Here is a 14,368-nt window from a genome sequence, read left to right on the forward strand (position 1 = left end):
AGCAGTAAATTTGCCTAATTCATGAAACATGAGCAAAACAAATGTGTGTGTAAATGCATGCTTATGTAAATGTCCCATTTAAATAAATGCCACAATTTACACAATAATTGTTTTACTAACGATTTGCACACAATGTGTTTCATAAATAAGGCACATTTACTTGATGTACATTAACATGTGTAATTATTTTATGCCCTCAATGTTTTTTTGCCAATGTAAATGTCTTAAGAACCTTTGTAATAAAAAGCAACAAACTTCTATTTCTATTTATGGAAGATTTGTTGTCCATAAGATGAAATGGTCAGAAAATAAACCTAATTCTATTTTTGATAGAATGGCAATGTTATTATAAGATGGTAAAGCTTTGTAAAAGTAATAAAAAAATTTGTTAAAATGTTTGGTTTATCTAACTTAACAGATTAATTATCTTTTTCTTTTGAAACCCCTCTTATTTATTTTATTACTATTATTAACCTACTTTTATTGTGTTAGTATGTTTGCGTTGTATCTGAACATGTTTATCAATATAGCTAATGTTGCCTCATACAAGTCATTAATTTTTTACTGTGTCGCCATGCGCACTGTTCGCTCAGTTACAAAAAATGGGATGCACACAGCTGACTTAGAAGATAGTTGCCTATGTAGGCAGGAGACGGCAAGGTAGCTTGCTTGGTTTTAAAACAGAGCTAATGTGTTGGTCCTACAGTGATATAAAGTGGGTGATGCTATACTGCAAACAGTCAAACCTCTTATATTTGCAGTGTGATTTGCAAATAGAAGCCTGTAGTATACACATTCTTGGTTTTTACTTACACAATTCCATAGCTTATTGGCAGATAATGTATGAGATATACAAGACATATATTTTTGAAGATTTTTTAAGTGATGCATGTCTGTGGAAAACTTGCTGCCACGTTGCTAAGGTGTTGTTGGTGGTTGCAGGACATTCCTATACAGTTGCAGAGTTGCTTATGTGTGTTTTTTTTTTTTTTTTTTTTTTTTTTTTATTGTGTTGCTACGCAGTTGCTAGGTGGTTGCTTGCTTGCTCAAGTCTAAAGATCCCACATCTCTGTTTTTGATATTCTGGTCCCTAGATATGGCTTGGGTCCCTCTGCCATATAAGTCTATAGGTGTTTTTTTTTTTTTTTTTTTTTTTTTTTTTTGCATGTTTAATCATCTGGCATGCAAAAATCATACGTTGGATCTCTAGAAAAGATGCAGCACAACATTCTTTAACTAGCCACATGATTTGAGGTATCATTGTTTGTAGCACAAACTAGTAAGTGTCAGCAATATTGATAGTGATGCTGATGATCAACTCACCATAAGATAACAAAACCGTAATATAAAGATTTAGGATTTAGTAGCTAAGATAATCTGAAAGATATAGTTCATCCAAAAATGAAAATTCTGTCCTCGTTGACATACCCCCAAGCTATTCCAAACCTGTATGACTTTGTTGCTTCAGTCGTCATTCACTTTCATTGTATGGAAAAAAGATGCAATGAAAGTGAATGATGCTTGAGTCTAACACAACGCCTTACATCTCATTTTGTGTTCCACTATGGAAAGATTGTGCCTTTAATTGTACCGTACTAGCAAGACTCAGCTCTCCAGCGAATATAAAGTGTTACAAGCGAGGTGTGTATGTATTAAATGTGTTTATGAGTGTGTATTTGTGTTATTTGATGCTCTAGGCATTATGTGGACTGGTGATGGGTAGACTTTACTGCTGCTGAGCTAATACCTGTTTTGCAGTAATTAGATTCAGTGAGGAGTGAAGCAAAGTGATTGGGAGATGGAAAGTGTGATGGTGTGTGTCAGAGAGTGAAAAGGAGTGAGAAAGCGAGAGAGTCTTGTCAGGTGTTCTTGTGAAGAGTCGGCTCTATTTTTAGAGCTGTACTCAGTGATTGCTGCTGCATTTGCCTGCAATGAGACACAAAAGGCCTACACGTTAAAGGATTTATACAATTAGAAATTTTTTTAGGAAATATGAGAAGGCCTTTGAAAATATTTTGACAGGTATGATTCTAAAAGGGGATAGTTTACCCAACAATGAAAACTGTGTCATCATTTACTCATCCTCCTGTCATTTCAAATACGTATGACTTTCTTCTGTAAAACACAAAGACACGTTAGACTGAATGTAAAAGCTCCTCTATGTACAGTACAACAAACATGGACGTGATTCACAATGCCAAACTCTTAAAAAGGTTCATACAAGTAGACCATACTGAATCTACGGCACCATTGCGAAACGCATCATAGTTTTCCCGAGTTGAAAGCATGCGGTCTGAGTTGAATGTAATGTTGAAATGGCCAGGTACCAGGAAATAAAACAGACAATATGTATTTTACACAAAAACAAACATACAGAGCAACCACTATAGTCTCATTCACAAACAGATGACTCGTATGAGTTCATTGTTAGTTCCTAATGCATTCATAATTTAACTTGTAATGTTAAAATGTTTTAGTATATTAACATCAACCAAGATTAATTCATGCTATACAAAAGCAGATCATTTTTAAAAAAAGAATGACAAAACAATTATAGATTATTGTTTGCATTTGTGAATGAGATTTGAACGCTACAGCAAAAGGAACAATTTTGTCTTAGATTTCTCTTTGTTCTTCACAAAAAATATTATGCTTTAAAATTGTATATTGTAACTATTTTAACTGTGGCTATTCTTTTAACAGTTAAATGTCTGCCTGGACCCCATAGCTTTGTACTCTGGCAAATGTATTGTACTGGAGAAATATAACCAATCAATTTATTATATTTGTAGCATTACAACCAACACATTTGATCATATTTGTAGCGTTACACTGTAGAATGAAAATTATTTATTTTGTCTCTCCTGCCCATTAGCATTAATTGCAGTTGACAGTTATGATACCAGCTCTATCATAGCTGTTTTGACAGTTGATGGTTTAAGCCGCATGGACATTTTAAATTGGAGATAACAACTGGGCATCTGGGTTGAAATGGGTGCTATCCGTCAGGAGGCAGTCTACCTTGCAGAAGCATTTATACTGACTGAATCACTTACTGAATCTTCACCTTTGATTTCTCCCCCTCCTTGGTCTCTTTTCATCCCTCTTTCCACTCTCTCACTCATATTCAGTCTTCAGCATTTTTGTTGAAGATTACTATGTGCGCATAATAGTATACGTTGACAGTTCAACCAGTATGCTGTAAAGTTCCATCGAGTGACCTTTCAGGATTATGCTTTAACTTTTACACCTGTAACTTTCGTTGTCAGGAATAAACAGCTTTTAAACTTTGCCCTACTATGCTAAGGTTCTTAATCCGAACCAGTTCCAGTTCCATTTTTATTTTTTTTATTTTTTTTAGGACTGGGTATGGACACGTTTCCTGATTTGATTTGGTTCCAATTCACAAGCTCTTGATTCAGTTAGATTCTGATAAGATTTAATTTGATTCTGATTCATTTGGGTATATCTCAGATATTATGTCCATTTTGGTGGCATCTGAAAGAAATTCTTTCTCAGTTAATGCTCTAAATTATACAATTAACTTTTTATCATGGTACACTAAATTACTCATTAAAAAAATTAAAAGCAGGTCCCAAACTTTGCTATTCAGTTACTATTTGTATACCAGATAGAATAATTCACACAACCAAAACTAATGTAAACTTTCAAATAAAAGTAAAACATGTATCTTGGGATTTTAATTTAAAATCTATATTTTTACCTAGCCCTAATGATTTTAACATTGTGCATACTTAAATTCCTTATTATTCCCTTATACCTAATTACTGTGTGACACTGTTCATTGGCAAATGCTATAGTAACAGATCATTAATAATCATGTATTACATGTTGAGTAACTCTTTTTCTTAATGTCTTTTCTGGTACAGTCTTACAGTAACCAATATGGATAATTCCCTCTCAAAATATTATGTGAAATGGATGCATTTTCGTATAGATTCAGTAAAGTACACTGGCGGCCAAAAGTTTGGAATAATGTACAGATTTTGCTGTTTTGGAAGGAAATTGGTACTTTAATTCACCAAAGTGTTATTCAGCTGTTCACAAAGTATAGTCAGGACATTACTGATGTAAAAAAAAACAGCACCATCACTATCAAATCTAGACAGGCCCCATTTTCAGCAGCCATCACTCCAACCCCTTATCCTTCAGTAATCATGCTAAATTGCTAATTTGGTACTAGAAAATCACTTGCCATTATATCAAACACAGTTTAAAGCTATTTGGTTCGTTAAATGAAGCTTAACATTGTCTTTGTGTTTGTTTTTGAGTTGCCACAGTATGCAATGGACTGGCATGTCTAAAGGTCAATATTAGGTCAAAAATGGCAACAAAAAAAAAGAAACAGCTTTCTCTAGAAACTCATCAGTCAATCATTGTTTTGAGGACTGAAGGCTATGCAATGCTTGAAATTGCCAAAAAACTGAAGATTCCGTTCAAAGGTGTACACTACAGTCTTCAAAGACAAAGGACAACTGGCTATAACAAGGACAGAAAGAGATGTGGAAGGCCAGATGTACAACTAAACAAGAGGATAAGTACATCAGAGTCTCTAGTTTGAGAAATAGACGCCTCACATGTCCTCAGCTGACAGCTTCATTGAATTCTACCCGCTAAACACCAGTTTCATGTACAACAGTAAAGAGAAGACTCATGGGTGTAGGCCTTATGGGAAGAATTGCAAAGAAAAAGCCACTTTTGAAAAAGAAAAACAAAAAGAAAAGGTTAGAGTGGGCAAAGAAACACAGACATTGGACAACAGATAATTGGAAAAGAGTGTTATGGATCTTAACCCCATTGAGCTTTTGTGGGATCAGCTAGACTGTAAGGTGCGTGAGAAGTGCCCGACAAGCCACATCTATGGAAAGTGCTACAGGAAGTGTGGGGTGAAATGTCACCCGAGTATCTGGACAAACTGACAGCTAGAATGCCAAGGATCTGCAAAGCGGTCATTGCTGTATGTGGGGGATTTTTTGATGAGAACTCTTTGAAGTAGTTTAAGTTCTGAATATTTTTTTTAAATTGTAATAGTAATTTTTCACATTATTAATGTCCTGACTATATATTGTGATCAGTCGAATGCCACTTTGGTGAATAAAAGTACCAGTTTCTTCCAATAAGAGCAAAATCTGTACATTATTCCAAACATTTGGCCACCAGTGTAAATATGAAGAATTCTTGACTGCCATAGTTTTCATGTTTGCTTGTTGTAGTAATCAGACATTAGAATGCTGTTGGCCTACTTCTGGAAGAGGAGAAAAAACTGGCTTCCTTCACTGTGTTTCTTTACGTTGACCTCACCCACCTTCCTCAATTAGCAGAACGCCACATCTCAGTTTACTGTTGTTTTAGACTAACAGCCCTTCCTCTTTTTCCTCCAACCTTTCTGAAGAAATTCAGTCCAGCTCAATCACTCCGTGAGGAAATCCTCTTCCTGTGTCTATTTTGACAGGAAGTCAGCAGAATTAGAAGTGTGCTAGTGAAACATAGACACTTTGAACCCGAACAGGTGGCGTAGGAAACGAGATGCTAGAAAGGCACTCTTCCTTCACATGATGCTCACCTATGTTGCCTATAACATTGATCTTTAATTAGTCTCAGGCTAAACATTAGTCCCCCCCCCCCACCACATATCTGTTCTGCTGAGCCGCATGCTAAGCGTAGCATTTCCTAAAGAGACAAAACAGCTTTCACATTTTTGGTCAGTAAGATTGACCTAAATATTAACAAGATGTGTACTTGCAGCAGTATGTGCTAAAGCTATTTGTGTTCAAAGTGTGTCAACACTAGAATTGAAAGATTGATTCATGCTATCTGTTGTCATTTACACCCACTAAATTATAATAAAACATAATATAAGAAATTATATCTTGCATGAAGAAAATAAAGCCTATATTTAGGACCATAACATTTTTGCAGTGTAACATTATTTTTATTAAATTAATTTTTGTGGTAATCAGTATTATGCCACAAATGCTGTCGATTGAGCTTAACTTGTATTGAACCTGGAATATTCCTTTAAGCACATTTTACACGCAAATTCTCATTAGTGTAACGCATCCAGATGTTTTGATAACAGCTATCTAAAAATTTGTGTTTGCAACCACTGGGCGCATTTGCAAAAAGCTTTTTTTATTTTTTATGGAAGCTTATCTTTCAGGATAAAGAATGCATTGCATCTCTACTGTACTCACATTTTCAAAAGGTTAGGTGTGAAAGGAATGATCCGGAAGAGCTCTAGTCGATGTTAATCCTATCTGTCTGTCTCTCCCTCTTTGTCTTTTTTTCTCTGTCTCTCACCCTCTGATTTCCGCTGCATCCCGACTCCCTTGTGTATATGTTGGAGAGGGATCTTTGACAGTTTTGCTGTTTTCAGCAGTAGAAGGATAACAGTACCTTTTCAAAAGAAGTAATATCTCAATTTGTATTCTGAAAAGCTGCTCAGTGCTTTGTAAGAAGCGTGACATTTTTGGCCTACATCATCACTTCTCTAACCTGCTAGGTTTTCTCTTTTTTGATTGATTCATTGATCAAAGCACTCATCAATAACATTAAAACACAACAATTTCATATTATTGCATGCCTTGGCCTATTGAGCTTTGATTGCCCTTATGCTACACAAAGTACTATTGATTTGACGAAAACTCCTTTTAAAGCAACTTAAATGCAGTAGAACAACTACTTCCAGTTTTAGAAAACATACAGCAACTTGTGATAGAATTATGTATCATCCAAGGCAGGGCGATTTAGCAGTCAATATATAAGTATTTTCGGATTACCTGCAAAACTGTGCCTACACGGTTGATTAACAGAAGTGATAGTGCCCATCGTTTCAGTACCAAACATCTTCCTACAGAATTTTTTTATTGGGTAATGCACATTTTTTTTTTTTTATAATGTTTAGCACCTTAAAATATGGTTGTACACATTAACATTAGTTTACACAATAGTTAACATGAAAAAATAAACATTATTTGTAAAGCATTAACTAAAATTGGTTAATGTTAATTACTACATATACTAATACATTTTTAACATTAGAAGTTGTGTTATGAATGCATTATGAGCTAACAATGAACAGTTGTATATTTACAAATTAACATTAACTAAGATTAATACATTCTGGGAAATTATTACTTTTTCATTCATGATATGCATTAATGAATGTTAATATATACTGTAGAACCTTGTTGTAAAGTGTTAAATATTTTAGTGATAAATCTAATGTAAAATAAGGGTTCATTTAATTTAACGTCTCATACTAAATTATTACGTTAAATTAAAGGAACACTTATTTTACATTGATCCAATTCAATAAAATTATTGGTTAACACTTTACAATAAGGTTTTACACTTAAAAAATATAATATATATATATATGTTTTTTTAGATTACACATTTCAATTACATAACAAAATTCCATCAAACTGAATTATGAATCTTTAACAAAATGAAATTAATAAAACTTATATATATATATATATATATATCCACACACACACACACACTACCGGTCAAAAGTTTTGAAACACTTACTCATTCTTTATTATAATTTTTTTTCACATTTTAAAATAATAGTAAAGTCATCAAAACTATGGAATAACATAAATGGAACTATGGGAATTATGTTGTGACTAAACAAAATCCAAAATAAATCAAAACTGTGTTATATTTTAGCATCTTTAAAGTAGTCACTCTTTGCCTAGATTTTGCAGAAACGTACTCTTGACATTTTCTCAACCAACTTCTTGAGGTATCACCCTGGGATGATTTTTAAACAGTATTGAAGGAGTTCCCATCTATGTTGGGCACTTATTGGCTGCTTTTCTTTATTATTTGCTCCAAGTCACCAATTTCAAAAGCTTTTTTTTTATTTGTATTAAATTTTAGTTTTATAATGAAATAAATTAATATGGTGGCACAATTATATTTTTTTTTTACAAAACTAATTTCAAACATTTATGCTGAAAAGCATACGCTTTCAGATCAAAAGGTTTTTAAGATCATGAGAAACATTTCAGTCAAGTGTTTCAAAACTTTTGACCGGTAGTGTGTATATATATATATGTGTGTGTGTGTGTGTGTGTGTGTGTGTGTGTGTGTGTATATACTGTATGTGTATGTATATATGTATGTATGTTAGATAAGTTTGAGTGACATTAACATTTGTTAATGTATTTAGTACCATGAACAAACAATGAACAGTAATTTTATTTCACAGCATTTATTACTCTTATTATTGTTCATTTAAAAACATTAAAAAAAAGAAGAAAAAAAGTGTTTTATCAGTTTTAAATGCATGAACTAATGTTATTGTGTGCAAATAATGTAAAAAAAAACACACACACACACATACAGTGGTGGACAAAAATATTGGCACCCTTGGTAAATATGAGCAAAGAAGGCTGTAAAAAATATGTTTTTATTGTTTATCCTTTTTGATCTTTCATTCAAATTATTCACAAATATATATGCTCTAACGGATATCAAACAAATATTTTTTTGTCAAATATATGTGTGGCACAATTATATATATATATATATATATATATATATATATATATATATATATATATATATATATATATATATATATATATTGGATGCCTTGATCTCTGGCCTTGAAAATTCCCAAATTAATCAACCACTAACCATAACATAATAGCCAGATTATTATGAACCTTCATCTAAAACCTTCGATCACTCCATTCATTAAACGTTTTTTTTTTTTTTTTTTTGCTTAAAGCGGAGGCTGCTTGACCTCAAACTTTCCATAATGAGCCACTATTGTTCCTGAAATGCACTCTGGTTGATGCCGAGCCATCCCTTGATGTGACCCTGTTACCGTGGTGATGTAATGACGCTCAGTTTTCCTCTGATTATTGGTGGTTTCTCTAACGACGGGACGTGGCAGCACCTGAGCTTGTTTTTGTCAGGCATTACATCATCTGGGGTGATGTCATCAGGGGCTTGTTTTGGTCCCAGTGCTGGAAGCCTTCCAAAATTTCACTCGGTAATAGCTATGCACGCCCACATCACTCCTGTAAGCACAGACAATAAAACATGCAAGCTGGCGGTTTCTGTTGCAGACTGTAGCAAAAGGTTGATCTCAAAAAGATAATTATTTATTTTCATAATAATAATACAATTTCTGCCATTTTCTGCCATGTCTGTCTTTTTCAAGTCAGATATCCTTGACTGTAGATTTATGGCATGAAATTTAATTTAATGTTTTTCTTTGTTATTCAAATTCTCATTATCACATCATAAGTGTCAGTCCAGGGCACAGCTAGAGTTCACAGCTTTTCACCTTTTCATGATACAAAGAGAGGGTTTTCTATTGGTTAGAAAGATGAATGTTTGATTGAATGATAACATTTACTGTAAGCCTTTATTTTGACTGACAGAAAGAGCGATAGACCTTTAGGGAAGTGTGTGTGTTTATGTTGTGAGGGGGTGAGCTCACTTCCATCATCACAAAGCTAAAGGGTTGCATGTGGGCGGGACCGACAGTCACCCAGAGGGGGTAACAGGCATGTGTGGGGGGGCGGATGAATTGGCAGTGTTGTCATAGTAACACAGAAGATGTGAGAGCACCATGTACTCCGTGCTTCTGCCGTCTGCTACAGTCTTCCTTCTCTGTAAATCTCTCCATCTCTTTCTCTTTCCCTCTGCTCACTCTAACTCTCTCCTGCCCAAACCGACCAGGAAATGATTCTACTCCGTAGTTGCCATGCCAACTGCCTGCAGGCTTGGTGGTGAGCGGAGGGGAGCATGATAATGACATTACTCTCGCTGGGCTAACTGTGCTCATCCTTCATTTCTCTTGTCTTTCCATCCCTCTATTCCTTTGCCCCCCCCCCCCCCCCCCCCCAACCCCTTCCTCTTTTTCTCTTCTCATCCTTTCCTCTTCCCTTTTGCCATATTCCATATCTGCGCCTCACCCATTGCATGCTATTTTTCCTCATTTTGTCATTAGTGCTTTCTTGTTTTGCCTAGTGTTTGTGTGTGTCTGTGTGTATAAGGGTAGATGTCATGAAATACTTTTGGAGAAGTTGACATCCTGTAGTATGAGATGCTCCATCTAAAATTATTTTAAATGGCATTTTAAATTTTTTTTATTATTTTTTTTTTTTTTTTATATATTATGCATGCAGTAGTGCTGCACAGTTGATCAAATAAATAATCAAGATCACGATTAATCATTGATTTCAGAATTCCATTTACTGTAGGTGTCCTCTCGTTTGTCAAAATGTAAAAATATCAGATATGTCCATTGTGCACTGAATGCGAGAGGCACATTGGATTATTCAATAGGCAGGTCAGTGACATCAATAGGTCCTGTTGAGTGAATTTTGTGCTTTATATCTGTTTGCGGTGGCACACAAAAAAGAGTTCTGAAGAAACATCAAATGGCACTCAAATATAATTTTTAGGCTGAAAGTGAAATGCGCAGTTGGTAATTTGAAATTATTTTGGATTGGCTGTTCGCTACTTGATTCTAGTAATCGAAATGAATCATCGCAGTTACAAAATCAGGGAAAATAATCATAAATTAGTATTTTTGTCATGATTGTACAGCCCTGGTATACAGCTTTTATTATGATTATTTCTTTATTTTATTTTTTTTGAGAGAGACAAAATTATGTCCCTTTTGCTTATAAATGAAAGAAATTCTCTCTCTGCTAATGCAGCAAATTATACAGGGAACCTTCTTACTTGGTAAATTACGGAATTAACAACAGGGCCCAAACTATGCAGTCCAATTGCTGTTTATTTAACAGATATAATAATCAACACATCCAAAACTGAAGTAAATTTTTACTTTAAAGTAAAAGATTGATCTTGGGATTTAAGAATCGATATTGGGATCATTCAAATGAATATCACGTTTAATCAGAAAATCAATTTTTTTACCCAGCGAAACATGCACAGCAGTAAACTGATAACTATCACAAATCAGCTTATTCAAAAAAAATTACAGTAATTTAAAAAAAAAACAGACAAGACAAGAAAACTGTTTATATTGGGCTATTCTCTTCTTTTGACATCAAAACATAAACAGGCATGCTCACAACACTTGTTCACATTAGATAAGCCGGTAAGAACAGCGGTGAAGGTGTTTACATGCAATGCAAAATCTGGATAATGGGCAGAAATGTACCGATGTCGATCGTTTTTTGCTTAAAGGAAAGCCGTTTAAGGCGGTTGTTGGATTAAGAATCATTGGTGTAAAAACGTGCATGTATACGTGCTCACTCTTATATATTTGAACCTAAAGTCTTGTTTCTAAAAAAAAAAAGTCTATGGACTTGTTATGCGTTAAATGCACGTATGAGTGTAAATGTGTAGTATAGCAGGAACCAGCGGCTGCTCTTTCAACCTCAGTGAGGGATGGAGGGAGGAGGTTCCTATTCACAAGCCCCCCTCTTGTCCTCCCCCTCCGTACACACACACACACTCAAACACTCACACACACCCCTGCTTTGGTCACAAATGAACCGGAGTGTTTAACAAAGACAGCCTGGATACGTGAGGTTGGTTTTCTGGTCACAACATCGGCTAATGGTGCATAAAACCATGTGTGTGTAAACGAGAGAGAGAGATACTGGAAGAGGATCAGGGAGGGAGTGAAAGTGCTGTCAGCCATTTTTGCCTTTTTTTCCTCTCCCTTACCTCTTTTTTTTTTTTTTTTTTTTTTTTTTTATAACGCTGTCATTGGTCGTCATTGGTGGGAGAGTCTTACCTAATTACCTGAAGCACCAAGGATTCGTCTTCGTGATTTCTGCCTGGAATTCTCATCCTTGCACATAGCACTCTGTTTTTCCTTTTTATTTCAATTTTTTCTTCCTTTTCGTCCACTTTTTGTGGACATGGTGGACAGACAGATGCCGTTTGCACCTGGCAAAGAAAAACGTTGATTTTTTTAATTCTTTTTTGGAAGGTGACCGTGTTGTACAAGTCGTGGAGCAGCGCATCATCTCTGCCGATTGTACTCTCTCCCCCTCCTTCCCTGGGAAAGATTCTCCTCTTTTTCCCCTGCAGGAGGGGGGAGAAAGGGAGGGAGACAGGGGAAGACTCACCGGAGGGGCAACGGGGGAAGATTAGCGGGAACAAGCAGGATGCTTAAATTTCGCTCTGGCTCTGCACCTCCATTATGAAGCCATTAGTTAGCAGTGGCGGCCATGGAGTCTCCAGCCAGGCTGATAAAAGCCCTGTGAGTATCGACCCTCCACTGCCAGCGCTCTTCTCAAAATACTACCAGCTCTTGCTCATCAGATTAGCTTGATGCACCGAACATGAGCAGGATGCATTGAAACGATGAGAAATTGATGGATCGGCTAACGTTACTCTTATTTCCGAGAGACAGATGAGTTGCATGTGTTCATAAATTTGCAAATTACATATTTTTGTGCATCTTGATGCATTTCTATCTATGTGTAGCTCATTTTTTGAGGCTTGGGTGTGCAAAGGGTTAATTGCATGTATGCAGATCTGTATTAATTGACATTTCGTGCAGGTGTAGGTTAGAGATGTGTTGTATCACCCGACCCTGTTGATTCGTATTTTATGAGAGGCTGTTGAGTACCTCGACCTCATTCATCCACTGGCGGTGTAATGTGTGTCAGTGTGTGAAGGCGGCCATGTGCACCCCCCCCCCCCACACACACACACTATATAAGTATAGTATATGTAGCGTGCAGGATTTTTTTTCTTCTCTTTTTGAATAAAGCTGAACCTAAATGTTGCTATTGATTGAAAAAGAAAGTCTTATGAATCCGTTCCATGATTGGAAGAGTCACGTTTGAAGCAGTCCTAAATTGACGATAAATGCACATCTGTGACTACACATGTATGCAATGTATATGTAGTGTGCAGAATTCGTTCTCTTTTTGAATCAAGCTGAACCTAAAATCTTGATGTCAATTGAAAAAGTCTTATGAATCAGTAACAACTCTAAATTCTGATTGGATGAGCTGCATTCAAAGTGGTTGTAAAATGCATACAGTATAAACACACTTGTAACAGCACATTTTAAGTATGTACAGTAGTATTATACTCACACACAGTATATGCACAGGATTTTTCTTTTCTTTTCCTGTTAGTTAGTCCCATCTCTACATTCTGATTGGATGAGCAGCATTCGAAGCTGTTGTTAAATACTGAGAAACGTACACCTGTGATTGCACATTCTTTGTATGTATAGTAATGGTATATAGTATGCAGGATTTTTTTCTCTTTTTGTATACATTTTAACTTAAAATCTTTATGTCAATTAAAAAAGTCTTACAAATCATTTCTGAAGCTAAATTATGTTTGGATCAGCCACTTTCAAAGGTGTTGTAAAATGCAGATAAACGCACACCTGTAACGCAGGTTTTATGTATGTATATTAGTAGTGTATAGTAAATATAGCATGCAGGATTTTCTCTTCTCTTTTTGTATACATATTAAAAATCTTACAGTTCTGAATATTATTTCGAATTGGATGAGCTGCAATCGCCAATAAACACTCCTGTGACTGCACATTCTATGGATGTATAGTATATATAGCGTGCAGGATTTTTTCTTCTCATTTCTTGTACATTTTTAAATAAATGTTTTATGTTGATTTAAATAAAAAATGCAGACTCTAAATTCTGGCCTTATGAGCAACGTTCGTAGCAGTTGTAAAATGCAGATAAAAGCACACCTGTGACCACACATTGTATAATAATGCTATAGCTATGTTGCTTAGCAACCATAAACACCCTGCAATTATGCTATTGAACTACATTATTTTGTGGATTCATTTTCTATCCTGATTATCATGAATAAATGTTACTATTTATTGTAGTTTGTGTCTAATCATATTGGTGTTGCTGCCATTTTGTAAAAGAAGTAAGCCATTCAAGGACATGCGGTACAATGATTTTCCCACGGTTAAAGAGGTTTTAGTCTCTCAGATTACGGCTGTTCCTAAGAACAGACCATACCGTGGTAAAATCATGGTAATGCTGACTTAAAATGGTTTATTACCTGCTTTGATTGTGTATGTGTGTCAGTGTGTGAGTGTGATAGTAGTTATGAAATCTCAACAACCCTGTCATGTCGATATCTGTTGGGTTTCATAAAGCCATTTATGACCGTACGCTTTTTTCTTTTTTTCTTTTTTAAGAACCACTCGATGACAGCATTTTTGAAAGCATGAACATGTTTTGCATCTTGCACAGATTCATATGTCTGTATGTGAGTGAGTGATCACACTCTATGGTGTTTGCACATGGAAGGCATCGGAAAGCGATCAACTCTGGATTGCTGAGTGGAATGATGAGCACTTTTAGCTGTAAATGAATTGATCTTCTGT

At 35.3% G+C, this 14,368-nt stretch overlaps 1 protein-coding gene across 5 annotated transcripts in view; it reads left to right on the forward strand.

Annotated features, from left to right (window-relative positions):
* The window catches only part of LOC127418323 (rap guanine nucleotide exchange factor 2-like), a 185,681-nt gene that overhangs the window by 123,405 nt on the left and 47,908 nt on the right, over positions 1-14,368 (forward strand). Inside the window, exon 1 of one of the 5 annotated variants that reach the window (XM_051658876.1) lies at positions 11,725-12,238. The exons of the other annotated variants lie outside the window; for them this stretch is intronic. Within the exon in view, the coding sequence (XP_051514836.1) occupies positions 12,179-12,238 (60 nt within the window). The 5' untranslated portion in view covers positions 11,725-12,178. Of the gene's footprint in view, positions 1-11,724; positions 12,239-14,368 lie in introns of those variants that run through there. 5 annotated transcript variants of the gene reach the window in all.

Source organism: Myxocyprinus asiaticus, chromosome 27 (genome assembly GCF_019703515.2).
Source record: "Myxocyprinus asiaticus isolate MX2 ecotype Aquarium Trade chromosome 27, UBuf_Myxa_2, whole genome shotgun sequence".
NCBI lineage: Eukaryota > Metazoa > Chordata > Actinopteri > Cypriniformes > Catostomidae > Myxocyprinus > Myxocyprinus asiaticus.